The sequence below is a fragment of the Filicampus tigris genome, chromosome 12, assembly GCF_054856515.1.
Source record: "Filicampus tigris isolate MCC_2025a chromosome 12, RoL_Ftig_1.0, whole genome shotgun sequence".
Lineage (NCBI taxonomy): Eukaryota > Metazoa > Chordata > Actinopteri > Syngnathiformes > Syngnathidae > Filicampus > Filicampus tigris.
Window position 1 is genome coordinate 8,638,535 of NC_141228.1, and position 27,828 is coordinate 8,666,362.

Sequence of the window (27,828 nt, forward strand, 5' to 3'; positions counted from 1 at the left end):
TTTGTGCATCACAAATACTGAAAATGCGTTCCTACATTCACGATCTCACTGCATTTTATTGCAAGACTAACATCTAGTAAAAAAAATAATTTCATATTGAAATTTACAGTTTATTTTCCCACATTGCTCATAATATCAAACCAAGGATTGTTTGTGATGAATACAGATCCATCCACCCTACCTACCAAATAAAAACACAATTATCAATTTGATTTAACATTTAAAGAAAAATGTGTTTATTACTGATTATCTGGCTATTTTTTTAAAATATGATATTGGTTGAAATATTCGTTTGTTTTGTCTTGCAATGGAAGGAATATTTGAAATATCAATTTGTCTTCCAAACATTCTTTGATCTCAGTTCAATTCAATTTTTCAATTCAATTTTATTTGTAAAGCTCCAAATCACAACAGAGGTTATCTCAGGAACACCTTACATAGGACTTCAATCAGGTACATCAATTGCAAAAAAATCATGCAAAAATATTTTGTGAAATACAGTGTTTGGTCTTATATATGGGATATGCGAGCAAATAATCAGTGGCAATTGTGAGAGGTTTATTTTTCATCCCCACTAACGGCAATTTTCTATTGTAACAGTTATTATATTGGAAACCGGGGCACTGAAATATGAGGAGACATCCTATGAATACATACCTGATGAGCTGCAATGGGACAGTGCAGACGAACTCTGTTACCAGCGCTTTGGGGCCTTAGCGAGCGTCTCCAGTCCAGTTGAGAAGCAAGAGATAAAGAACTATTTAAAGTCCGTGAACATCTCTGAAGCGGTATGGATTGCCAAGAAATTCAAAACTCATCTGCAAAGTAGGTTCAGTATTTATTCCTGAGCTTTCTTTATGCATTATATCACGAGACATAAGACCTCACTGTGCAGTTAGCAAGTTTTACTTTTTCTTTGGCACTTTTCAACACCTAATTCAAAGGGAGAATTAGCAGATAGGGACTTAAAAATGTGAAGTTGTATCAAACAAGAAATACATGTGTGAAAAATAAGAATGTTACAAAATGGTGTGTGAAGTGATTTTCCCATGCAAATCACCTTCTTGTATATGCTGTCATCAGTCAAGACTGAGTTTTTAAAAATGTTTTTTACAGAACTTATTTTGTGGTTGAGTACCAGGAATATTCCCTCTACAGTTGTTATGATGGGGACAATTAGCCCGTGGAATTGATTATCTGTGTTTTTATAGTTTCTTACAGGTACGTGTTTTGAAATCGTCCCGAAATAGATTGTTTTCAACTTTAAAGGTCGCACTGTATTCTAACTACTACACTTTAGTCTGTAATAGCTTTTAATATTATATATTTGTTTTTAACCTTATGGAGGGTTATGCATGGCTGGTTTTTTTTTGTAGCAGTGTCTCTGTTTTGTGTATGTGGGGTGGAGAATAAAGGTTCATGTGAAACCTTTATTCTGGAGTTCAGCGGGCGCTCATACCCGCAGAATATCCATCCTCTCAAGTTTTCTTCAAGTTTCATGGACGCAGTGACTCTTTGTACTTATGTGCGCTTCGGCCCTAACTGCTTTGCAATTTCCACCATAATTTCTTATTCCACCCAGTTATATATTAATGAGTTCCAGCTCCGTGCAAACCTGATCCAAGGAAAGCCTTTGCAGCTGGCTCTGCTAGTACATGGTATTCATGGTGCTTACCAAGAAAGTCTTCAACCCTGACGGTTCCTGGCACTGAACTTGCGTTTCTTGGAATCTAAATGGTGGACGCCGGACACTATTAGCTGATGGCCATATAATCTACAGTGGGAATGGCTTGAGCACTTCTGACAGCATTGGGCCAGATGGCGTTTTTATTATCGGTCAGGAGCAGGACACCTTTGGGGGCTCATTTGAGTGGATGAGTCATTCTCAGGAAGCATCCCTGAGATTCACATATGGAGTCGGGTACTGAATAGAAGTGAAACTTTTATGGAAAAGTAGTGTTCACCCAACACATCTGGGCTGGTTTTCAAGTGAAGCTGGGCATCCATGGAAATAGAGTCCTTCCTGACAAAGCCGTGGAGCAGCAGCCCATGCAAAGGTAAATTAGGCAGCATCATCAGAATGAAAAAAAACTGAAGGGATACCAAATTCAATTTAAGAAGAGTTCATCATGAACAGACACAAATCCACAGCATGCACATGGTTTGGCACTGCATCTTAGCTGTACTGGTATTTGGGTTGGGTATGGTTGCTATGCAGGAAAACAATCACATAGAGACTGTTCAAAAGCCATGTTGGACTGCACATGTCCTGACTTTCACATGCGCCAAAAATCTGAGATGCATTTATGGGGGGAATCCACCCATTTGTCAATCCAAGCAAGATGTGATAAATGCTGGGGAAAAAGACAACAACAAAATCTCATTCTAAAAAACTAAATAATAAAAAAAAAAAAAAATATATATATATATATATATATATATATATATATATATATATATATATAAATATATATATATATATATATATATATATGTATATATGTGTGTATATATATATGTACATATATGTATATATATCTGTGTATATATATGTGTGTATATATATATATATATATATATATATATATATATATATATATATGTGTAACATCTAAAACATGCAGGATACCAGCACTCGAGGAGCAGATTTAGACACCCCTGGTAAAATAGTGAACAACTGAATCAAGCAAGTTTTTATTAAACTATTTGTAGTATCAAAAAAAAATGAGTTTAGAAGAGAGTTCTTCCCCGCTTTGGCAAACTTTCACTATGTTAGGAAAAGCACACATGCTCATTGTTAATGTTTAATGGCTTTGTGGTCTGTCAGAATCTCGCTTTAGCCTCTTTCTCCTGCACTACCCAATTTCAGCTCCCTACAGTTCTTGTAAATGTTTTGTGACTCACGTCACTCGTAATCCGCCCATAAAAACAAACTGTCCCATTCTGACTTCATAGTCCCATGTGAGAATTGAGAGTCCAACATTTTCCTCCTGCTGGGATGAACGTGCAGAAAAGACAACACATTTATACTTCTTAAACAACTTGTTGCTCAAACTGTTTTAGGAATTTTGGCAATCTCTTCTTCCCCACCCAGCCCCCCCATCCTCTCCAGTTATGACAGTGCAGGTGTAACTAATGCAGAGGATCAGACTATAAGTAAATATGTATTCTCTAGTGTTTACAAACAAATGTATGGATACTCCTCCAAATGTATTAATGAACATGTCGGGTTCTTCCTCATATGTTTAAGAAATATCAAAGCAATGGATCTGCAACTTTATGTAGCACCATGATTAAGGGCACTTCTGAGGTTTCATTCCGACACATCGTCTTTTGGACTTTGGAAAAGTATTTGTCTTGTGCAATCCTGATCATTCGACTTGCAAATGGCATGTCGTCCTGTCATCCTTGACTGACGTGACAGTATAATAAAAACTCTGCCAAGAAGTCAGACTTCCTTAACATAAATCATTTTGCTGTTGTTTCTGCTGTAGAACATGGGTAGGAGATAGAATAACATAGGCTACTTCGTAATTTGGAAATGTTCAAGAGCACATGTTGTCCAAAGTTGAACAGTCGATAATACAGCATTTGGTCCTACTTTTGTTTCCTTCAGAGATGAACTTTAATGAATTATTATTAACCTTCCTCTTTTCTCTATCTAGGTAACATATCTGTCTTTTGGGACTCTATATTGGATGGAGATTCCTTGGAGAATCAGACATTTTCCGTACAGTTTGTCCACAGCCCTCAGCCTGATGAAGAATGTGACATTCTTGACCCTGTTACAGGGAGTTTGAGCCATGACAATTGTGACTCTTTGAGAGGAGCTGTCTGCCAGTATAAGAAAGGTGCCTTTGACAGTGTGTATTGTGAAAATGCTATGTATCTTTCATGTGAGATTCAGTATTTTAGAGCAGCCATTTTAAAAGTATGTGGCAGTGAACCTCCGCACGAGACAACATCTTTGTGTATACTGTATGTTAATAATTTACTTGTAGTATCAGCCTGTGTTACAAACGGATTTTCTGTTTTCTGCTTGCCTTAGACCAGGGGTCACCAACTCCGGTCCTCGAGGGCACCTGTCCTGCAGGTTTTTCCATCTCTCCCTGCTGTAACACATCTGTTAAAATGATCGGCTCATCAGCAAGCTCTTGAGAAGCCTGATAACGATCCTGACCATTTAAACAGGTGTGTTACAGCAGGGAGAGATGGAACCTGCAGGACAGGTGCCCTCGAGGACCAGAGTTGGTGACCCCTGCCTTAGACACTGTGTTCTGCCTTCCTCTTTAACTGAAAGGAGTAAAAAAAAAAATCACATTTTAATGTACAGGGCCCTATTTTTGTGGACAGGCGCGTAAGAGTTCAGCATAAAAACTGGCACATCTTCATTTTCCTGCCGGGAAAAGTCACTCTAAAAACAGTTGGGTTATAAATAACACAATTTGGGGTAAAAAAATGGACCGATCCACAACTTGGGTCAATTTGACCCAACTTTCTTGGTTGTTTTTGCAGAAAACAACATCCAAAATGGGCTGTTTTGTACAAAACAATGCAAGAAAGTGGGTCAATTTGACCCAATTTGTGTATCGGTCCATTTTTGACCCAAAATTATGTTATTTTTAACCCAACTGTTTTTAGAGTGTATAGTTTACACCCCTTTCTACCTGCGCCCATCAAAATAACAAAAGAAAGACAATTCCACCCATGCACACAGTTAGACTGAGTTTAGCGTTAGACTTGTGCTTGGCATAAACAAAAGGGCCCGCAAGTACCTTAAGTTAGCATACCAGGTTTCATTTTAAGGTTGTTACCTTTTCAGTGTAATAATTGTCTTTTTGTAGCTTGCTTATATTAATTCAATTCCAATTTGTTAGTTATAGAAGTTCAAGATGTTTCCCATTCCCCAAAGACACCGTTCTTCAGCATATTGAGCCAATACCCTTTAACCAGTCCTGTGAGTTGAACTTTCTGAATGTCTTTTATTATTTTTGTAAATGTTAAGTTTTAAGACAAAAATGTAATCATGCAAACTATTTTAGGAGTATAATACTAGATAATACCTCAAATGAATTGACAAATATTTATCTATCATTGTCTCTTTGGTGTGATAAAGGAGCAGAGTGCCATTGTCTCCTGGGACCAAGAGATAAATTCCCTACATCAGCTGGCCCAGGCGATCCTGGACACAATGGAGGCCGGTGGTCCAAATGTCCTCACATCCAATGATATTCACTTTCTGTCTCAAAGGATGGAGATGGGCTGGTCTGCACTGGCTAGTAGCTATGCAGCCAGCGCTAATGCAGCGGAGTCCATGGCGTCCATTGCTACAGATTATGTGAAAATGTCAAGTGTGATGCTGGAGCCTCATGTGGCTCAACAGTGGATTGGTTTAACAGATGACGGGGTAAGGAGTGACCAAAGCGTCCTTTTGATAAAGATAAGCTTTCAATTATGTTCTTTTCTCGTTTGTAAAGAAAAATAAAGTTGTACAGTTTCGATAAGTCTGCTTTTATTTAACCTAAATCCTGCCATTAGCTGCCACCGAAGATGCTGGCTGAGCCATTCTGCTTTAATGTTCTAATTGTCTCAGCCTATAGTTTGGCAAGATGGATTTTTCATGATGACTAAATTATTATCAAGTCCATTGGAAGTTTTTAATTGGCTAAAATTCCTGACATGATGCATAATGTTTTTTTTTTGTATCTGATTTTCTTCAACAGGTCAACATTGGGCCATTTACTATTGTCAATAGCATCGACAATCTTACTGAAACTCTTGCCGACATACTATCTGCTGAGGGAAAAAGCTTCTCACTTTCTACCAAGAACATAGGTACTTAAACATCTTAATACATAACATAAACTTCTATGATGCGTTTGATAGTAGTACTTTAACCCTCACACGTGCGTTATTGGTTTTATTTTCTGTAGATGATAACAATATCAGAAAGGGAGTATTTTTTACTAGTTTTACTGAATTAATGGCATTGTTCAGGTTTTCGTTTTACATTGAATGTGCTTATTTTAGTCTTTTTTTTCTTTATTCTGTGGCTAATGCTGTTTTTTTGAGTAGACGTATTCATCAGGAGCCACAAGCTGACTGAAAAAAGCTGCTGTCAATCATTTAAACCGTCTGACATCAGCTCCAGCACAGTGAGTGGAAATGATCAGGACGAGCTGCTTATCCCAGACTCTGAGTTACAGAGAATTCACAAACTTGGTAACAGAATACACACAGTTCAAAACACAATCTTAACTGCTTTTCAAATTGTTACACGTTATTTTTACTAGCACATTTTTTTCTGGTTTCAGGACACAAGGATGTGACGTTTATCCACACTCATTACAGCCATTTGAATGAGATTGTATCTGGTGCAGCACAGCCTTTTCTGAATCAGAATGAGAAAGTGAAAAGGTTGGGCATTTTATGATGCTACACTCTAAAATTCTCATGTTGAATCATGTTGAAAATGTTTGAGAGTAGCGTTTGAGTCAAGTTAGTGATAACCTCGAACTCCTGCAAAAAAAATGTCATGATTTGACTGATAAGTTTCTGTATAAAATACGATCATTTTTAATTAAAAATACCAACGCTTTACTAGATAAGGCAAGGTAAATACATGTGCTTTACGTGATTGACAGTAGAACATTTAAAAGCATTTAAAAAAACAAAACAAAGACATTTAAAAGTAGAGTACAGAAATAAAAGCCAACTTACTAAAATTACTAAAATAACGTACAATGAAAGAAAAACATTTGAAAAATGATCAATGAATCGTACGCATGAGAAAAAATACGTTTTTACCCTGGACTTAAAAATATTCACATTTAAGGGTGACTTCACATTTGTTGAATGCAGCATAACAGTTAAATGCCGCTTCACCATGTTTGCTTTGAACACTCGACTCCACTATTCGAGCTCAGTCTGCAGACATCTGAGTCCTGCTGGGTTTATATTCCGTGATCTTTATCAGTCTTCCTGTTGAAAAAATGAACTGTTTCATATTGATTATATTTTAGTTATAGTACAGTTGTTAGCATAACTGCCTCATAGTCAGGAGATCTGTGTGGAGGTCTGTGTGGACTTTGCATGTTCTTTTCATGCTGGTGTGCGTTTTCTCTGGGTACTCCAGATTCTTCCCACATCTCAAAAACATCTACATTATGTTAGGCTAATAGAATATCCTAAATTGTCCATTGACGTGAATGTTTCTTTATCTACAGTATATATGCCCTCGGTTGACTGATGACCTCTAAAGTCCTCATTTTTGAATGAGTTTTCGCTGGGTTGGCCGGGTTCTCTGGTTTCCTGCCATATCCCCAAAAAACTATCAACTAGGAAAGGCGATTAGTGTAGAACATGGCTGTTTAATTTATTGTCTCCTATTCAACTTTTGATGTAAAACCGAAATTAATTCAGTGTACAGCAAAAGTAAGGAATTTGGATCAGTGTTCCAATACTTGGAGAAACAAATTACCTGTGAATGTTAAGTGTCCCCCCCAGTGTGTTTTTTAGCTTTTATAAACAAAACTGACATTAACTGTGGGTGTCTCCTTCGTCTGAAGTCTCTCAGGTCACCTGGCCTCTGCTGTCATATCAGCCACGCTTCGTGATGCTTCAAAGGCCCAGACAATCCCTGTTGCTGTCAAGTACACTCTATCCTCATCACATGTGGTAATGCTTGATAAATAATGGTTGTGTTGTGCAGAGATTTTGTTAGGTGTCTTTTTCACTGCTTTAAATGTGTTTATGTGTTTGTGGTCAGTCAAATCTTGGTCAGTGAAAAAGTATCACATCAACATCATTGTACAACTGAGAGGGTCGGGGGTCATATGTGTCGAATGCATGTATGGCTGATCTGAGGAGTGTAACAGGATTGCAACGAGAAATGCGCATGGATATCGGTTCATTGATTTAAGTCTTTTTACGTACTCGACTGTCGAAATGATTGCTTTGTAATCTTGTGATCTTGCAATTCAGGCAAAATGGAGTGCACTATTTGGCTGTAAATAGTTTACACATCCAAATGCGAGTGATGTAATCTTGGCTGTGGGAAGTTGAGTTACACCCATGAAAACCTTGACGAGGCAGCATTAGTCTGCTCAGTACAGCATTTGCATTGAAACAGTAGTTTGTAACATTCACAGAGAGATTTCCCATCCCAGTAAAAATAACAATTAAAAAAAAAAAAACAATCAGCAACAATCAATTGATCTTCACCTTTCCCCATGGCCGATCGATTAAATTAAGTCAAAAGAAGTCAACCCAAACACATTTTTAAAGAATATGTTTCCAGCAGGCCCACTAGTTGAAACACAGCATTCTGATTAATGTTGTGTTTGTGGAATATGAGTTAAGCAGCAAAATCCACCCGTTTTTAGCCAACTCGGGGGTTACTTGTTAGGGTTGACTTCCGCTTCATATAGGAAGTCAACTTCCGCTTCATATAGGAAGTCAACCCAAACACATTTTTTTCAAGAATATGTTCTATGCAGGCCCACTAGTTGAAACACGGCATTCTGATTAATTTTGCATTTGTGGAATATAAGTTAAGCAGCAAAATGCACTCGTTTTTAGCCATCTCTGGGGGCGGCCATTTTGTCTTCGGTCGATTGAAAATGACATCACAACTGCTCACAACAACCAATCAAGGCTGACCTGTTTTCTGAATCTGAGCCGTGATTGGTCGTCGTGAGCAGTTGTGATGTCAATTTCAGTCGACAGAAGACAAAATGGCTGCCCCCGGGGATGGCTAAAAATTAGTGGATTAACACTTATCCCACATACGCAATATTTATCAGAATGCCCTGTTTCAACTAGTGGGCTTGCAGAAAAAATATTCTTGAAAAAAATATGTTTGCGTTGACCACCCCTTTAAGTATTATAAAGGGTTTATGCTATAACCTTGAGCCCACTGTAATGCTTTTAATCACACTTCCCTTGCCATATTAACACCACAATAAAGTTGTCATAAAATTGCAATTAGTTCCCATGAGATTGCATCACAAGTAAATTCAACAAATATTACCATCAAAGATGTTTCTGCTTGTAGATGGAATATGCTCAGAGATTTTCTCCAGTATGTGCCTTTTGGAATTTCAGCCTGATGTAAGTTTCATTAGCAAAACAATGAATACATCTGTGTTATCTAATCACTCAGTTAGTGATTGTGTTCTTGGTATTTCTTTCCATAGGGATAATCATACCAGTGGCTGGTCCAGTGATGGCTGCAGTGTGATCTTTACCGGCTCTAGTGTCACATCCTGTGCATGCAACCATACCACGAACTTTGCAGTATTGATGAATTACTTAAAACCAAAGGTGACTTATTTGGAATGTACAGTATTAAACATACTCACACAAAGTTAAAGTCTACTTTAAAGCCTATAGGGTATTGTTTGTATTGTATTGCTGAAGTGATAACTTTACATGAAGACAAAAACTATCTGCATTAGTTTTTACACCCAACAGGTGACAATCTCGGTGCGCTTCCAGTTTTAAAACATGCGTTTTTGGATTTGCTAGTAGCTAACAATATTCTCCTCTCTTCTCTTTCACACACTCATGTTTTACCCTTCGTCCCAGTGGAGTCCTGAGGAAGAGCTTATTTTGACCAAGCTGACTTTCATCGGTTCGGGAGCATCTTTATGTGCTCTGGTGGTGACATTGATGCTGTTCACTGTGTTGGAGTGAGTACATGATCGTACTGTTCTGCTCAGCCACAAAATCAGATGGCTTTCAAGTTAATTCCTTAGGAAAAGTGCCGGAGTAAAACAGCATGTGATTTGTTTGCTCAAACAGCCTTACAGTAAATGAGTGAATTGTTTATCAGTTGATTTCAAAAGTGAGGTTTGAAAGCATAAATGTAACATTTTACTGTATACATGATTCCAATAATTGTTTTCTCCCATGTCCCATTGCGCTGCGAAGGTTTGTGAGTGTTTGCGAACGCAGTAAACGTAAACATATAGTCTACTTGCGCGTGTCAAAGAAAATGGCTTTTTTACACCGCAATGCCCAATAGAGGCAGAGCAGTCTGCCGAATTACCAAACAAGCTAAATGAGGCTTGCACAAAATTTTCGGTACGAAAATAAAGATGGGCCAGTTTTTACGCTTGAGCGCACCTACATTGTCTGCAAATATAAGCACAATATTTTCAAAAGTGCAAATGGCTTTTACAGAACTTTATTATGACCCCTTCAATTGAAAAATTCAGGACTGCAGCACTCCAGGTCCAAAATGTGGAAACACTGAAATGAAACAGTGGAAAACCTAACCAGTCTCCTGTGGTTTTGAGCTGAGCACCATCGGATTTCATACCCCACTGACATTGTTTTATTTTAGTTTTTTGCTTTGTGCAATCATTTTAGTGCAGGTTGACATGGTTACATGGCTTTTTACATACTGTGCACGAGAACCCCTGCCTGATAAATTGACATGAATAGTGGAAAATATGGAGTAGGTCCCACTTCTCAACAATAAGTTTCCACTGTTCTGGGAATACTTTCGACAAAATGTTGCCGTGTCTTTATGGGAATTTCACAAAGCACATTTGTGAGGTCAGAGATCAATGATGCTGGACATGAGAGAGGGCCTGGCTCACAATCTCTGTTCTAGTTCATGTGGTTGACTTCATCTCTCCACACAGTTTTTCGACACAAAACTTGTGGGTTTCAATACATTGTTCATTTAGTCTGACTTACCATTTCATGTGGTCACAGCCACTTGTTGATGCAAAGGAGCAACAGCACCACTGAGCGGTATTTCCTTTTATGTATTTATCTACGTATTTTTAGGAAAGGACAGATGATTTCATTTGCTTCCATACACCGTCTGAGTGACCAATGGTGAAGAATTGAGTGTAAAATAAATGGTTCCATAATTTGTCAATAATAACTGTTTAAAAAAAAAAAAAAAACAACATGTCCAAAATCAAAGGGTTAAAGAAAAACAAAAATGTGTCTCTTTGTATAGAGGTTTACAAGTATAATGGAAAAAAATGGTGTGTTGAATTCACTCAATTTTATTTCATCGGGTGGTTGCATAAAATAAAATAATCTTGATCCAGATACATTTGTCAAGTAAATGTAAAGTCTACTTTAAAGAAGTATTCTGGATCCAGATGATTATATCTTGTGCAACCACTTGATGAAATAAAATTGAGTAAATTCAGCAAAAACCCTTTTCAGTGTACCTAGAGGTTGTGTAAAATTTATAATTTCATTCCAATATGATATGTAATGTCTGTTACACATTTTTTATAGTATAATGATATCATTTTTGCTGCGCACCGTGAATGAAAGAGCATCATGGGTGCTATTATATATTATATCTGTTATCATATTGTAGCGTCTTCCGAAGATCACGGGAGATGTTAGTCAGTCCGTTTATTGACAACAAAACACAGCTACTGTATGGCAGTAGCTGACACCAGAACAAAGAGCTAAGTCTGAGAGTGTTACAAAAGGCAATTGGCACTCAATTGGCCCATATAATACAAATATAAATATGTATATACAAACATTTAACTTATATACACTTTTATGTACTGTATGTACATTTCTACATTAATTGGAGACAATTTGTATGCAAGCTCTTTTTTTTTTTTTTTAAATGCATGTCAGAGGTATCGGATCGGGACTCTGTATCGTCGGCAGTTCCTTAAAACCAAAGACTCGGACTTGGTTGCCAAACAAGTGTGATCAGGACATCCCTAATTGAGACTGTGTTAGAGGAGCGCATGTGCAACTGAGGTAATAATTAATACCAGCCATTGGAGGACAGTATAATACTTTGCACATACAGAGAGAACTGCTTTTGAGGATGCTTTGGGGGGTGTATAATATTCGAGAGTGTTATTCTCGAGAAATGATGGTAATTGACAGAGCTTTAGTAGACATAAACAGTGCAACAGTACTGTACGTTTCTTGCAAGTCATTTTTGCTCATTCACATACTTTCCTCTCTCTCAATAACCGGACCATGAATTCGGAGAACTACCTGTTATTGTGCAGCACCTCCTCTCCCAACAAAAATGTTCAAAACATTTTACTCCTTTTTTTTTCCATTCTTTAAATTTGTATAATGTTATTATCCAGTTGATTCATATACTTAACAGTATAAGAAAGCAGCATTCAATTGTTCTCTTAATGGGATTTGATGTCACACCGATTGACTAAAAAGAGCACTATATTGTTGCGGTAGCTGCCATTGCTTTTCTGCTGTGGCCGCTACGAGTATTGACTAGTGCTAATCTTCTAATTACAGTTGTCTACATGTGAGTTCACTCCAAAGGTTTACGATAGCGTTTTGTGGCTGTTAATTAGCAGAAGGGCCACAGAGGGATCCTAATAGGCCATGAAGGAGCTGCTACCATTTATTTACTGTGCACTGAGTGCAACCTTGCATTGTACATGTGATGTGCATAAAAGCATTCAACAACACTTTGAGTGTATTATTGTTTAATCATCAACAATTTAATTCAATAATCAATATTTTCACATTCTTGGTTTCTAATGACTGTCTTTTGTGGGAATCTCACAAAATTAAAATTATTTTTCACTTGTTCTTCACCAGCATACCTCGATCTGACAGGACATCCATCCATAAGAACCTGTTTATTGCTCTGATCTGTGCTCAAGTGATTCTGCTGTGCAGTGGCTCGGCCATTCACAACAAGGTGCAGTACAAAATCATTAATTACACACATTGGCACTGGTGATGAACCATTAAAAAGGAAGTTGAAATTGTGCTCACAATATATGATTCAGTGTACTAACCAAATAGTTTAAATTGTTCTGGTCAATAATACTAACGATGGTAGTAATAATATGCTAAAGGTGTTTTTAAACTGCTTACACTTAAGATGATACAAAAAGTGACGTCATTCCGATAATGTTGTTTTCAATCATTCAATACTCAACGGGCAGTCAATAGGCAGCAGTTGATCCTTTGATCCTAGGTCTTGTCAGGGTGGGCTACTTTTTGAAAATTTGTTAAATGGTACAAAATAGCCAGAGTGATCATCAAGTGAGTCAGCTGTCAATTTTAATAAGGTTTTTTAGACAGATCGCTGTGGCATTTAAATGATCATCCAAATATGTAAAGCATTTTACATTTACAATACAAAAACAGATTTCCTGAAAGCATGCATTACAAAATTGTTGTTTTGGATAGTGAATGTACTTGCTGTATTTGCTTATTTTCTGGCCGAGTAAGCCGATTCTATATACCGGTGGTTGTTTTGTTCCATTGGGGGATTCTCCAAAAGCTAAATAACTCTAAATTGACGATTAAAAAAAAAAAATCCCAGCACCGTTATAATAGGGGAAAACTGTCCTGGGTGTGCATGTGCAATTATGCTTATGCATACAAATTCAGCAAATTCAGGGAATGCAGTGTGTCTCAAGATATATCACCATGGAAATATAGACATTTACTTTGCGGCATTCAAGAGTATTACCAGAGCATCTGAAACTTGGAAAATATATGTATCTGTTGGCCCTGCCTGGGTTGCTGTGCTTGTAGGTTGCGTGTACACTTGTGGCAGCATTGCTCCACCTCTTCTTCATGGCTGCCTTCAGCTGGATGCTGGTTGAGGGTCTGCTGCTTTGGAGCAAAGTGGTTGCTGTCAACCTCAGCGAAGAAAGACACATGAAGTATTATTATCTCATCGGCTGGGGTACAATGATTTAATCTTGTGACATTTTCAATCCTATTATTACATTATGATGGTTAAATCTGTAATTGCAGAATACTGTGTTTCCGTCAAAATTTTCTTCTATATTATTTTCCATTTCTTCCTATCCTTTTTATGTTACTATTACTGATCACTGATTTTTTAATTCTCCACTGTTGTTTTTTACTTGTTCTCATCCTTCCTACAGGTCTGCCAGTGCTCATAGTCACCATCACACTTGCTTCAGCCTCAGGCAAATACTTGGCGGATGGCTATTGTTGGCTCAGTGTCCAGAACGGTGTCATCTGGGGCTTTGCTGGGCCTGTCATCTTCATCATCATGGTCAGCAAATTACACCCGAGCCATCACACAATTTACAGCATAATGTATTTTGTTCGTTGCTGAACATGTAACATTCACCTATTGTATGCATGAAAGCTGTCCTGCAACAAAGAGACTGAAGATTCAAATTGGTGTTGCTCTTATGCTATGTTTAACAGTGTTTTATGTTGTGTATAATGTACACAAAAATCCCTCCTTTTACAAATCTCGTTATCCTGCCTTTTCTTATCTTTTGTTTACTTCCATTTAGGTACGGTCATCTTTTAATTGTCTGTGTGTAAGTTTTTTTGATCAAAAACAAATGTCACTGAACTGTTGCGCATCAAGCGGAGTTTTGCCTTCGGCTACTAGTTTCGCAACAATTCCAAATCCGAATCGCAGATGAACGGCGTTGCAACATCGCAGGTGTAACGAGCAAACAAAAATGCCGTGTGGTATCGTATTAGCTTTCACAACAACAACAAAAAAGAATCCGATTTTGAACCTAGATCCAGCTGCATACTACCAAACTGGACCAATAGATACATAATATCTCATAATACACGGTGTGTGTGTCTGCATGTGTATGTACGTAAGTATGTATGTAAATACAGATTGTGTTTATTAGCAAAGCGTGGAGAGTATCTGTCACCAAAATGCACAATAGTTTTCACAACAAAAAGTTTGCGGGTGTGAGGTGACATTCATCCAGTTGTCACCAAGCCATACCAACAATAGAATAAAAGCCTGGAGAGGTTCTGTTGTTAAAATGCATGCGTGCAGTGAATTACTGGAGCCAAGAGCCTCTGAAATATTCAATCTTTCCTATATTTTTCGCCCGTTCCCTCTCTTTGCATTGTTATAATATAGGTACATCAGATGAGGAAATTGGCTTCTACCTTGACAATTGCGCCATGTTGTTTGTGGTTAAATAAACAAAAAAAGAAATTAACATTACTGTGATGACTCCTAATTTTAATTTCTTTAATTCTAGTTATCTTAACCCTCATCTCTATGTGTAATCAAATATGCATAATCAATGTTTTATTTTTTTTATTACAGGTGAATGTCATGGTACTTACTAGGGTGGTGGTCATCACTATCTCCACAGCCAAGCGGAGGTCAATTATGTTGGCAATGGGTGCCAGTCCAGTGGAACAAACCTACGAGCAAGTTAGGTACTGGCCATCAGGGGGCGCTATTTGCCCTCTTTTTAAATCCTATTCAACAGAGCTGCAGGCCTTGGAGCCTCGGCTGTCTTCCGAAAGCACCACAGAAAAGGATTTGACATTTGTAAAAGAGTGAGGCTCATTCATCAAATGAGATAGAAATACATTTTTGAATTGATTATATTAGTGTTGTCCATAAAATATTCATCAGTTTTCAGCCACTTCAATTGCTTTCAACCCCTCTGTCCCTGAATGTTTTAGGTTCTTTCACTTTTGATCAGACACTTGAATTATTTTAGACAAATTGTCTTTTTCTGCAGTGACAATCAGATAACATATTACAGTTTGACTATAGTCTTGCACTATTATGAAAACTCATGTTTGTCATGATTGTAATTTTACAACCATTTTTAATAGCAAATTTTGAATGTTATTGAGGGAAAAATGTGTCCACATTTTCTGTAGTTTTATACAAGACTTCTACAATTTGAATGAAGAATCATGGGCAGTGTTGTATTCAGTTTTAAGATGTTTTTTTTTTAAAACTGAATAAGAATGTTGTTAAAAACTAAAATAGCATTTAAAAAAATAAATTGTCTAAAGTCAATTTATGGGGGGGTCAAAAACGCACTCACTCAACTCTTAACTCAATGTGTATATTTTTTGCATCTTTCAAATTTCATCAACAAATTAATTTTGAGCATGATAAAGGATATATTAAAATGAGTCAATCAATCAAGAGTTTATGTCTTTCTACAACATGTATATATCTAAACCTATGGTGACTGGTCATTCAATGTGTAGCCAAAAATCTGTTTCCAACTCAAATATCTAATCAAATAAATGAACTGATCACATCAACCATTGCAATATGTAAATAATTAGCTTGGATTTGACATTTTCATTGTAATTATACCTGTAACAAATGTTGGCCGGCTTGTCTTTTTAACACTGTATTTATACGTTGCCATGCAGAAACATCACAGCTGTGTTTCTGGTGAAACTGGTATGGGCTAATCTGTGTGAATCTCTCCCATATGTGATCCAGTAGATTTCCGACCAGAAGTCTTGTAAATGATTCTATTGGTGAAAATTATGTCAAAGTGTGTATTTTTTTTTCTCAACCTCAGCCCACCAGGCCTCACAGTAGGCACACTATAAGAAATTTCAAAGCTGTCCTTGAACCATTTGGCACCCCTGGGTGGCAGCCATCTCGGAAACTCAAACAAATTCCTCCAATGAATAAGCTCGGGCCTGCCACCATCCATGTCACAATTTGAACACACACATTCACAGCTGCTGTGGTTTGGCAGTCACCTGAGTGGGAAGCTAATTCCACTCTAAACAGAATTAAATGAGATTTAAGGTGGGAAGTTGTCACCCCATGAGTCTTCCCAGCCACACAGCCACTGTGTGGAACAGCTAGTCATCCAAGGTTGCTTAGAAATATACTCCCAAAAAAATCAAAAAAAGAAGAAAAATCTAGAAAAGTGCCAATGGCCATAAAGGAGGATTTGAATAATAATAGTAATTAAACGTGTGTTAGGATGAATTTGGAAATATTTAGACTCTTTATAACTTGTGCCTGTGTTAAAAATCATGCATGGGTAATGCTTAACATTAGTGTCATATGGTCACAGGGCTGCTGTTAAAGCGGTTTTGGTTCTGCTGCCCATTCTTGGATTGACGTGGCTGTGTGGTGTCCTTGTGCCTTTCTCCATTGTCATGGCCTACATCTTCATCCTCCTCAATTCCCTACAGGTACACACCAAAGTATACAAATGCAAATATGTTGCAAGCATCAAAAAAGTTAGTGAGCGTTTTCAAATTATTATTCTTTTTTTACCATTAGTATTGATATTATCATAATTATTATTGGACTTATTTATTTAATAAAGTGAAATCATTATGAAGATGAAAAAATAGCTAGATCACCATGAAGACAATTAAATCACAAACCTAGTCATGTTTAGTGTTGAATATTTCATTGTAAAATGAGAACACTATTCACAAGAGGGTTATAATAGCAGTGGCAGGTAGTTGTTTAATTATAATAATATATACTGGTTATTTACATTAAACTGTAAATTCAAGTGTGTGACGAGTAATCATACACTTTCTGATGAGAAATTATGAAAAAATTGGGTGTTCATATATCATATTGGATTATACAACCAACAGTCAAATGTCGGATTGTTCTGAAAGCACACAAATGTGCACTTTGGTTCCACTCTAGTCCAATTTGCATAACTTCAGAATTAAATTCACCCTCCATTTGTTGCAGTGCATAAGGAAAAGGATCATCATCATGTAGGATCATTCCAAACAAAACTGCAAACAGAACAAAACTTCTGAGCAATTTAAAAAATATCTCCATTTACAAACTTAATCCTGCCTTTTTTACTTCAATGGGAAGTTGAAAGGTTTTCCATCATGCATTCTGCTTTCTCGCTGAATGTACAGAGACTGTCAAGGCTTTTATTTGTCAGTGGCAAAGGCGGATGCCAAAATAGGGTTAATAAAAAAAGACGAAGAGAGGTGGTTTTATTTTAACAGCTGAATTGCATTTGTATTGTTTTCTTGCATTATTCCTGTCATAGGCAATCTAAGGTCAACATTATTGTGATGATCACTTTAAATGCTTTTAGAGCTGAAATTTGAAGGGTAAACTTGTCCCAGATTTTTAGAGAGGGACTACATTAAAGTCAGATTATACATTCTTTACCTTTGTGTTGGAACATTGTTGAACATTTGTGGTAAAATTTCACAGATAATTATTGCCTTAATTCTCAGATCCGTTTCCCCCCTTTTTCAACAAATAATAAAAGGGAATGAAGTCATGTAATTCAAAAAGGGTGCTAGTTGTTCCCATATTACCCAGCATCCATCCGTGTATTTAATTGAGCTGTATTTTAAGGAAATAATCAATAATGGTTTTAGCTGTTGTCTGACAATTAAGTAAAGTGTCCTACTTGCCACAAATAGCTCTTCCGTATAGCTAATGATTGTTTTTTTCATGAAAATAATTATTGTTCATGGTTTTGCTGTGCTAATTTGCCTGAATATATTGATCTTTACCAATTACAGTACGGTAATTTCTGTTTTGTTCTATCCATCAGTCAATATGTCGTCCATCTGATATGTCCATCTCATTTGCTCTCATTGGTGTTTTCACCCTGCTTTACCATTTGCAAAGAAAATCTGAGACTATAACAGAATAGACCACTAAACGGCATAGGCTGTTGAAATTTATAGTTCCAATCAATAAATGGATCAATAGGGAATTGTTCAAGACATCATTGTTGACCTAATAGTGGACTGCCTCTCCTCACTAGGGTCACAATTGTGCTGGAGCCTATGCCATCTATTTTTGGGCAATAAGTGCAGTACACCCTGAACTGGTCACCAGCCAATCACAGAAAGACAATTTGCACAATTCTGGACAATTTCGACATTGTGGAAGCAGTTTAGGGAAGGGCCTCTGCTTTTTTTTTTTTTTTTTTTTTTAATTTCTGCATGATTGTGCCCCAAAAAGTAAGGTCCATAAAGCGATACTTGAATGATTTTGCTAGAAAAACAAATTGACTGCTAACCCTCCCAGTTACAATGCATTTTAGGCACCTGTCGTCGTGAGTTACTTTGGTCAAGAGTCCTGACCTCAACCCCATCAAACACCTTCAGAATTAAGATGAGTCTGATGTAAGTCTGACTCTCAGGTCCAACATAGTGAGTGACTTCTGACCTCACAAAGGTTGTTCTGGATTAATTGTTTATCATTTCCAGAGACATACTCTGTCACTGTCTGAAGCTTTCCAAGCAGAGTTGAAGCATTTCTTGCTGTAAGAGGTGGTCACTAAAAGCTTGAGTGTAATGGAATATAAAGCATTGGACTCATTTATCAATGTTACATCTTGTTCACTGAATCTTTGAAAGTGGCACGGTGAGAGCTTTGATTCAAGGCAGAATCTTTTGAGGTGTGTGAGAATATGAACATATCCCTTTCATTACATTTCTTGTGGAATTCATTATTAATGATGATTTTCTCTCACTGCTCAACTCTATGGGTTATATATTCATTCCCATTAGAAGAGTTTCCTTTCTTTTGGTATTTTCGCGCAGTTAGAAGTAGGCGGTTTGTGCCGTTTTGGGCGTGAACACAGTCGACTAGCTTTGCGGCCAATAGAAAGGGCTCTTTTTTTAAAAAAAAATGTTTATTTTTAAAACAGGGACAGTGCACATTAATCAACATTTCTGTGAAAGTGCCAGTTTTATCTAAAACGCTAGTTTCAAACTGTAGTCCTTGTGCAAGGGGTCCAATACAGCAGCTAAAAAATAAATTTACATCAGTTGATATAAAAACAAATAATATTACACAGAAAGACATTACTTTACAACCACAAAACAACCACAAAACAAGCAGCAGGCAGGACACACAAAACAGTAAACAAAAATTTGTCACTCGTCATTATGTGTGCAAATTTGTTTGTCAAATAACCATGACAGATGCAGACAGATGTTAAAGTAACAAACAAACTTTATTAATAAAAGATTCAAAGTAACAAAGAAACTGAGGACCGGGCGTGGCAGCCGCTGAGCTCTCCAGACTTGGGGCTGTGAGAGAACAAAAAGAAGAAATGAGCCCAAATAAGAAGTACTGGCTTAACCCAGGAATTAGTCCTCAAACAGAACAAAGTAATTAACAGAAAATCACTAGTGAACACTAGGAGGAACAACAAAGTACAACAGAGGAAAAAACTCTAGATCTCGCTTGGTTAGCAGAAGGTGAATACAACCTGTTCCTTAGCAAAAGATAAGACGCTCTGGCGAGGAGTAGAGACCGGTGGTTAAATACTGGATGAGTGATGGAGAACAGGTGTGAGCTCAGTACACCTGTGCACGCCCGGTCCCGAAAACAAAAACAAACCTGCACAGGAATGGGAACTAGAAATTCTTTAAAAAAAAAAGGGAACAGCAGACTACGCACAACAATAGTGTTCCGAAAATGAACGGCTTTTACTGAAAAGGCTGAAGGAACTTTTTCATATGATTTGTCCAAAAATAACCCTGGTTAGCTCACTCCTTTTAATTTTTTTTTCGAGAATCAAGAATCGTTAGGGATTCAATCGAAGAACTGATATCGGAATTATCCAAATTCAAACGATGCCCAACTCTAATACCAGATGACTTTGAGCGAAAGACGGGGCACACTCTAAACTGGTCACCAGCCAATTGGAAGGCACATGCAAAATATATCTGAAAATTAAATTGAATAATGAAAAAAAAAGGTTTTATAATATTTTCGTTTGTTGTTTGTCATTTTTACTGTCCCAAGCCAAAGCAACATAAAGCTAAAGTGTCAAGCTTTTATTGTTGAATCAATAAAACAGATAATGTTGACATTTCACTGCGTGTGATCGTACACTTCAACTCCTCCTCTTCCCTTGTGACCCACTGTAATATGCCTCCACTATTGCATCCCTCGCATTTGAGCTATTGAGGTCTACTCTGTAATAAGGCAATTTGAGTTCTAATGAACCAATGTTTATTTTTTTATTAGTGAAATGACTTGGTTAAACAATATAGATGATCAACATTTACAGTACACGATCACTCTATCTTTTGAAATTCTGAAGAGGAAGAAGTGGTCATAAGACACAGTGATTCTTTACGGTGCTTTTTGTATCTTAACCCATTTTAGAGCAGGGACTTGCAGTATTTTGATAATGGGGAAAAGGCCTCTCATGGTGATATATTTTTTTCGACGGCTCACATAGCTAAATTAACCCAAGTTATGTTAGAAGTGTAATCAGTGTTCTGTTGGTATCTATCTATCTATCTATCTATCTATCTATCTATCTATCTATCTATCTATCTATCTATCTATCTATCTATCTATCTATCTATCTATCTATCTATCTATCTATCTATCTATCTATCTATCTATCACTCATTCATTCAAACCAAGACAACAGAGCATCTGCAAAGTTTTAGAAGTTGTGGTATTCTCTTGAGTGTATTTGAACTTCTATCTCAGAGGAGGTTTTATGAGCATCTTTACCATAAATACAGGCATGCCTCATCTGCTTACTTATCAGGTGAGCAATAAATAGCACATGTGATGAGGGGGCAAGGGATTGTTTGTGAGGCCCATAAATCGCTCCACCCACTGTCATCCAATCTCTAGGCAATGTCATTCAAAACTTTTCGCACTATCCATTACCTAGGTATAATAGGCTCGTGGCCCTGCACTGTCCATCCTATTATTAGGCCATAACATCAAACTATCAACAACTTTGAGCAACGGGTGAAGTTGAATGAAACAAGAAGCTGAAGACAACAAAGAAGGGAGGTGAAGGAAGTTGAGTTACAACAAAAATGTTAATGTGTGGTGGATGTGTCAGCTAATGCCCAACTAATTTACCTCGATTTGTCCAGTCACTGTTATTTTGTTGGGTTTTTTTGGGCATTTTTTGGACTTTTAGACAATATTGCCCATAATTTTTTTTGTTCTAACCTGTCAAACTGTTTCGTTGTCTAACTGCATAACTAAACTGCTTATTTGAGTTGAGAGTAATAAGTTGAACTCTTAACTTTACTCAGTATGGGAACATTGCCTATTCAAATTTCTTATTTGAAATAAATATAATGTAATATTTTGTAGTTGTACAAGCAGTATAGAAAAATGTATGGATGTGTAAATTTCAAGGCACAGGGGCCAGATCTGGCCTGCCACACCATTTTATGTGTCCCGTGACAGTAAATAATCAACTTCCATGATCCTTGCTAAAAATCTGTTCCAAAATGTCAGACTGTCGTGTTATCTGTAATAAATAATAACCTTTGGATTTTACCCCAAAAATCTTTTTTACTCTTTTTGCTGTAAGTTGAACAATAATTGAACACACTATTATCCTTCATTTCTGATTTCCGAACTAGTACATATGTAATTATACGACGAGACGATTAAACATTTATTTGGTTTCACTGTCATAACAGCCCCCTGAGGGAAGCCGTAACTACAAAATGGCCCGCGAAAAATTAAGTTCACACCCTTTTTCTATACGTTGTTTAAAAAAAAAAAAAAATATATATATATATATATATATATATATATATATATATATATATACATATATATATCAGTTACTGGCACGGATGTATGTACGAATGAACGAAAAATGCCACTTGTTCACCAAGTGAAGCCACCGGCGGCCATCTTACGTTGCCACTTGCTAAGCCTGCCTAACTTGACTACATTGATTTCTCTGCTGTGTTTTCCCATTATTTTCTGTCTCTACGGCAAAAATACCACCGTGTATGGCATTTTTGTGGTTGTGCCAGTAAGTCTGGCAGAAGTGCTACATGCACATTTCATTGGTAAGAATGCAATTTTACATTTTCTCTTACAAGGTACTTGTATATCTCTGAGTGCTCCTCATAGATTTGTCTGCATCATGCCCCAAAATGCTCAAGACTGTGATACAGGCAGGCTAGCCCCACGCAATGTCCATTATGTTCTAGATTTTAAAAATAATGTAAGGATGATGAAAAGTTTAGAGTTAAAGTACTCATAGGTATAATCATGTAGATTTATTTATAAATCCATGTTTTAATTGGTGTCTTTGATAATTATGAGGTGCGGTTGGAAAACAAACAAATGCGCGACATGATTGTTTGCATTTCCATTGCCAGGGAAAATAACTTTCCCTTTGAAAAGGAGTCCTGTTTGTGTTGCATCCTCAATTACCAGCTGCAGCATTAAAACAATATTCAAACGGGATACCAAGGTCAGACTGATTCTCACCAAGCCTCTCTGAGGTGCCACTTATAATGAGGGTGTTGAACAGCCTTTTTAAGTTGTATATTTATAGTGTTTTGTCTCAACTTGTACTTATTTTTCTTTTTCCATGTTTGCGTGTTTTCTTGGATTTGCACTTTTATCTATATGTTTGAATTGAAATTCGTGTTTTGTGGCTAATTTCACATCGCATTATGGTCTTAAAGAATTTTGGTTTCACAGACAGAATCAAGTCAATGTCTCAAGTCTAATGTCGCTGTTTCCCTCCCCCAAAAAATGATCGGGGCTAAAATGAGACTATTTCGACAGTTTTTTTAAAATCCTTTATTCTCAACTTGAATCGAAGAGAGAAGTCAAGAAAATGTGTAATGTCAGATGTGAAAAATAAAATGAATAACGCACTTCCTGACAAAAGAGGGAGAAAATTCCTACCGGTGTAAGACCTCTCCTTGTGTTAAACCTGCTGACATTTATTTGGCTTAGAATTACCTGCCTGCTCAATTTGGTAATCGCCTGTGTCATAAGAAAGCAAACCATCATTTTTGCCCGAGTCTCGCCTTACCTGTGTGTGGGTCTACACATCTTTCTGGCTTCGTGAAGAACAATTTTAATTTCAAGCAACTGTAGGGAGGACTTCTACCTTGTGAGGATTTTTTTGTTGGGTCCTCGCAAAGGGCAGCTGGAGAGTCAAAAATTAGGAAGGTGAGGATTAGAAGTTTTAACCCTAGCAGATGTGCCCTTTCATCAGTTTCGGAATTCATGATCTCACAGCCGTACATCACCTTCACAGCCCCTGTCAATTGACAGCGTCGGGGGCAGGGAGGGAAGGACATCAAAAATTACGAATGTTGAAGCAATGGCCATGCTATTTGTATGTTCACCTCCTTTATTGTTGTTACCCACATAAATCCAGTCTTGTGGCTTTACATTCATACATACAGAATATACATACTGTATTCATGTAGTGTTGGCTGGTTGTGATTAGGTTCGAAATTGTCCTGGTTTCTGTTACACTGCCACACTGCAGTAGATCTGTAGAAATTCTGCAGCTTTGATGCATACTTTGTGGATAATTAGTGAGAACTGGGTCAGCACAGGGCAAGAAAGCAAAACCATGTTGTTCTTCTAGTGGGTGGCAGGGAGATGGTGGGATAGAGTTGAAGTGGGGGTTAGAGTGTCGGGAGGTTAAAAGGCTGTCAAATATTAGTGCCAATTCACATTGAGACATTTTCTTTTCACTGCATTAAGGTCAAAGCAAATAAGCAGTGATGTCTGTTCTTTTTCTACAATCATTTTGGTGGATGGATAATGTATCATACCCATTTTGCTGTTGTTTTTTATGAATTTAATAAACCACATAGGCAGATTGGTACCTCATCATACGTTTAATATGGCATAAAATCAACTATAGTCTCACAATAAGCTTGACATTTCGACAGTACCCGAATTTACACAAGACGACTTCAAACCTTGGTTGCTTGCCACTCAAGCCGTACACTCAAACTCGGGAGGTCTTTTAGAGACCCAACACAATGCAACGTCCATGCGGTGCTGATTTATTGACAGTAGCAGCCACTTATGTATTTTAACTACAATTACAGCATTGTGTGAAAGCAAACAAAACAGTGGCAATGTGAGCTAAGGAACAACAGCTCGGCCAGCAGGACACTGATTGGGATGTAGAGGGTAGTCCCCGCTGGCCTCTCGCTCTTCCTGGGGTGGCCCCTGGCTTGTCCCCTAAAGATAACTTAGGTCATTTCCTATGCGCATCATTGTGCACCGATATATGCTCTTCCCACTGAGTGTTTACAGCCACATGCTGATTCCTATTAATCTGCTTCTTGTCAAGACAAGGTGGAGGGTGGATCCTGGAGGGTTTGTATTGGACTCAGAGGCCACAGAAGGTGGGTAAAACGTTCAGTCAGACACACACATGCACGCACGCGCACAACCTAGAAAGCCCCATCTGACAGATTGCACCAGGCCTGGTCCTCTTTTTACACTGAGCAGATGTGGTCTCACACTTGTTTTCCTTGGTAATTATCCCTCGTTAAGTGAAAGCATGTGCCAATCAAACAGCTTGGCTAGCAAGAGCAGTGCCTGAGCCAGGTTAGGGAGTGAGCGAGGGTGGTAGAGAGACCTATCATCTCTTCTCCACCTCTTTTTAAAGCACAGTGTCATTTCAGAGTCATTACTACATTAAAGGCAATCCATGCCATGGTGTGAGAGAGCTGCAACAGCTGCGGGACTGACATTATTATCCCTCGTTTGACTTTCAAGTGGTTGCAAATTTGATGATTATAACAGTTAACACTTGTCATGTTGAATTATAGCTTTATGTCATATGTTTTTTTGGAGGATTGCGCCTTACCATCAAAATTGTTAATTCATTTAGACATTGTGCAGTAACATATTAACATAAAATTGAATCGCAAAATGGGCACCACGGCGAGGTCGTGGTTAGGATTTATGCCTCACAGCCGATAGGCTCTGGGTTTGAATATCGGCTCTGGCCACCCCTGTGTGGAGTTTCCATGTTTTCATCATAACTGTGTGGGTTTTCTCTGGGAACTCCAGCTTCCTTCCACAATTCAAACCCATATTTTTGAGGTAATTAACATCTAACCCTTACATGAAAATGTAAGTGTAAAATGTTATGGTTTCTTATTTGGTGGAGGGGTGTCTAGGTTGGTGTTGGGGTACTGACAGTATTTGCTATTTCTGGTTTCAGATTAACCCATTTAGGTCCGGGAGCACATAACCGCGTTTCTACCATTAGAGCCGGGAGCGTTGTTGCGTCTTTCTACCTCTACAGCCGGGAGAGCGGATACGTCTTATTTTTTCCATTTTTTAAACCAATTCTCGGTCTCTTAGCCAATGATATTCATCAGAATATACACATGATGTTGTCGTGAACTCTCGGAGGATGTCCCGTAAATTTTTTGAGAATTAATGGTGGTGGCAGACGATCGCGGGAGGTCTGAAATAAGTGACGATAGTGATATAAACGACGCGCTTGTGGACGTTGAACCAGTGGAACCAGTCGAACGTGATATATGGCTAAGATATATGTTTGTAGAAAATGACGATATCGACGACTTTGTAACAGAATAGAGGATGGTAATTACCACTCAATTTTTTTTTAAATTAAAAATAGTGCTACTCTTGCTCTGACACTTTTATTTTTACATTTTTGATTGAAACAGTAAATAATAATAACCTCAGGCCTATGTGAAAGCCACATGTCTAAGCTCTCAAATTATTTTGGAATTATGTTTGTATCTGCTACAGGGGCTGAGATATCAATTACCTGTACTTTGTGTTAAATTTCCGGGAAAACCTCAGGTTTTACAGGTTGATTCTGAAGTCGCCCTTAGATTTTTGAGAGATGTTTCGGCAGGCGTTTTAGGCCTTAATGGGTTCAGCCTCCCTTCATATTAGTCATTACCGGTAATTAGAATTAATTACATACAGTATATCATTAACCCGCAACATTATGCTTTAGAGTTAGACACTGTCAAAACATAACTAAACTGGACTTTGAGAAAAAGGGGGACAAGTGTCTCCGTCCAAATAAAAGACAGTAATAGCAAAAAAAAGAGAAAAAAACAAAGATATATGAAGTCTTCATGTCGTTGAACTACCATTCATTTTCACTTTGAGAACCTACGAACCGTAGTGAAGTGTGATTGCATGTGACAGTTCCCAAGTCTGCCTGTTTATCATGATGGATACATGCTGCCACTGTGGCAGTGCAGCACAAAAACCCACCCTCACACAGATCTCTGATGCAGGGACAGCATCTTTATAAGACTCTTAATTTGCAAACACATCAATTTGTACAAGCCAAGTATTACCTAATTGCCGTACTTACTATCAGACCCTCAATACAACCAGATATTCACTTAATTTATTGTATACTATTGACTAATTATACGATTAATGCTTATTTCGCTGACCAATCCAAATCCATTTAAGAGAGTTGTTGGAGAGGATATGGTAGTGTGATGTTTAAGATTATTTTTCAGCTAGTAATTATTACAGTAAATATTCCGGCAGCTACTGTAAACGGACCATAAGGCCAAGATTTACAGTGGATAGCAAGGGTTTTTGTCGAGCTCAATATGTCCTCATACTCAAACGATGTATCAGTAAGTTCCCATGAAATACAAGGTCACATGTACAATGCAATAATAAAGCACAAGGAACACCCATTGACCATGTTTAACCCTTAAAACGTGAAAGATGCTCCGTCTTTCCCTTTGTCTGCGCTGCTCCCACCTCCATACTTTGTGATCTTGACACATGCCATTAACCTCAACTCGCCTCACCTCAACTGTGAGACGGGAGAGCAAAACCATCCCATAATAATACCTTTAACAATCTTTTTTTCCTGTTTGATACCCAAAAGCAACTTGTTCAGATTTTGCATATTGCATCCATTTGTCATTGCTAGTCAAGGGCACTGCTACACAGTCTTGTCAGCGGTGCAATTTTATGTTTCAGTTCAAACGGTGGTGAGTATGTGTGAGAGTGTGTGTGTGTGTCTAAAAAGTATCATTCAGGTGATTTTAAATTTGTTCTCATGCCTACAAATGTGTGCATATGAATAAGAGGACACATTTCTCTCCCTGCCTGAGGAGTAGACCAAGGGCAAATATTCTGTTGTTCCTTGAGCAAAATATGCACTTTTTATGGCCCCAAAACATTGATGTATCTAGAAGCAGACATGCACAAGAAAATGATAAAGTGAGGCTTCCTCCAAGTACAAGCAGGGTTTATATCGCTCCTGTTAGTCATATTCTGTAGGTGTAGGACACCCATGCATGCTATTCGTGGGATGTTGAGAATTTTTAATG

General features: G+C 37.7%; 1 protein-coding gene across 1 annotated transcript in view; it reads left to right on the forward strand.

The window, feature by feature from the left end:
* LOC147138267 (adhesion G protein-coupled receptor D2) overlaps positions 1–27,828 on the forward strand; it is a 77,528-nt gene that overhangs the window by 711 nt on the left and 48,989 nt on the right. Inside the window, exons 4-19 of the mRNA XM_086047580.1 lie at positions 601–825; positions 3,666–3,851; positions 4,878–4,957; positions 5,117–5,407; positions 5,724–5,835; positions 6,076–6,222; positions 6,315–6,417; positions 7,569–7,677; positions 9,056–9,111; positions 9,198–9,324; positions 9,589–9,692; positions 12,580–12,682; positions 13,531–13,684; positions 13,890–14,023; positions 15,065–15,180; positions 16,812–16,932. Of these exons, the coding sequence (XP_085903706.1) occupies positions 601–825; positions 3,666–3,851; positions 4,878–4,957; positions 5,117–5,407; positions 5,724–5,835; positions 6,076–6,222; positions 6,315–6,417; positions 7,569–7,677; positions 9,056–9,111; positions 9,198–9,324; positions 9,589–9,692; positions 12,580–12,682; positions 13,531–13,684; positions 13,890–14,023; positions 15,065–15,180; positions 16,812–16,932 (2,168 nt within the window). The remainder of the gene's footprint in view (positions 1–600; positions 826–3,665; positions 3,852–4,877; positions 4,958–5,116; positions 5,408–5,723; positions 5,836–6,075; positions 6,223–6,314; positions 6,418–7,568; positions 7,678–9,055; positions 9,112–9,197; positions 9,325–9,588; positions 9,693–12,579; positions 12,683–13,530; positions 13,685–13,889; positions 14,024–15,064; positions 15,181–16,811; positions 16,933–27,828) is intronic.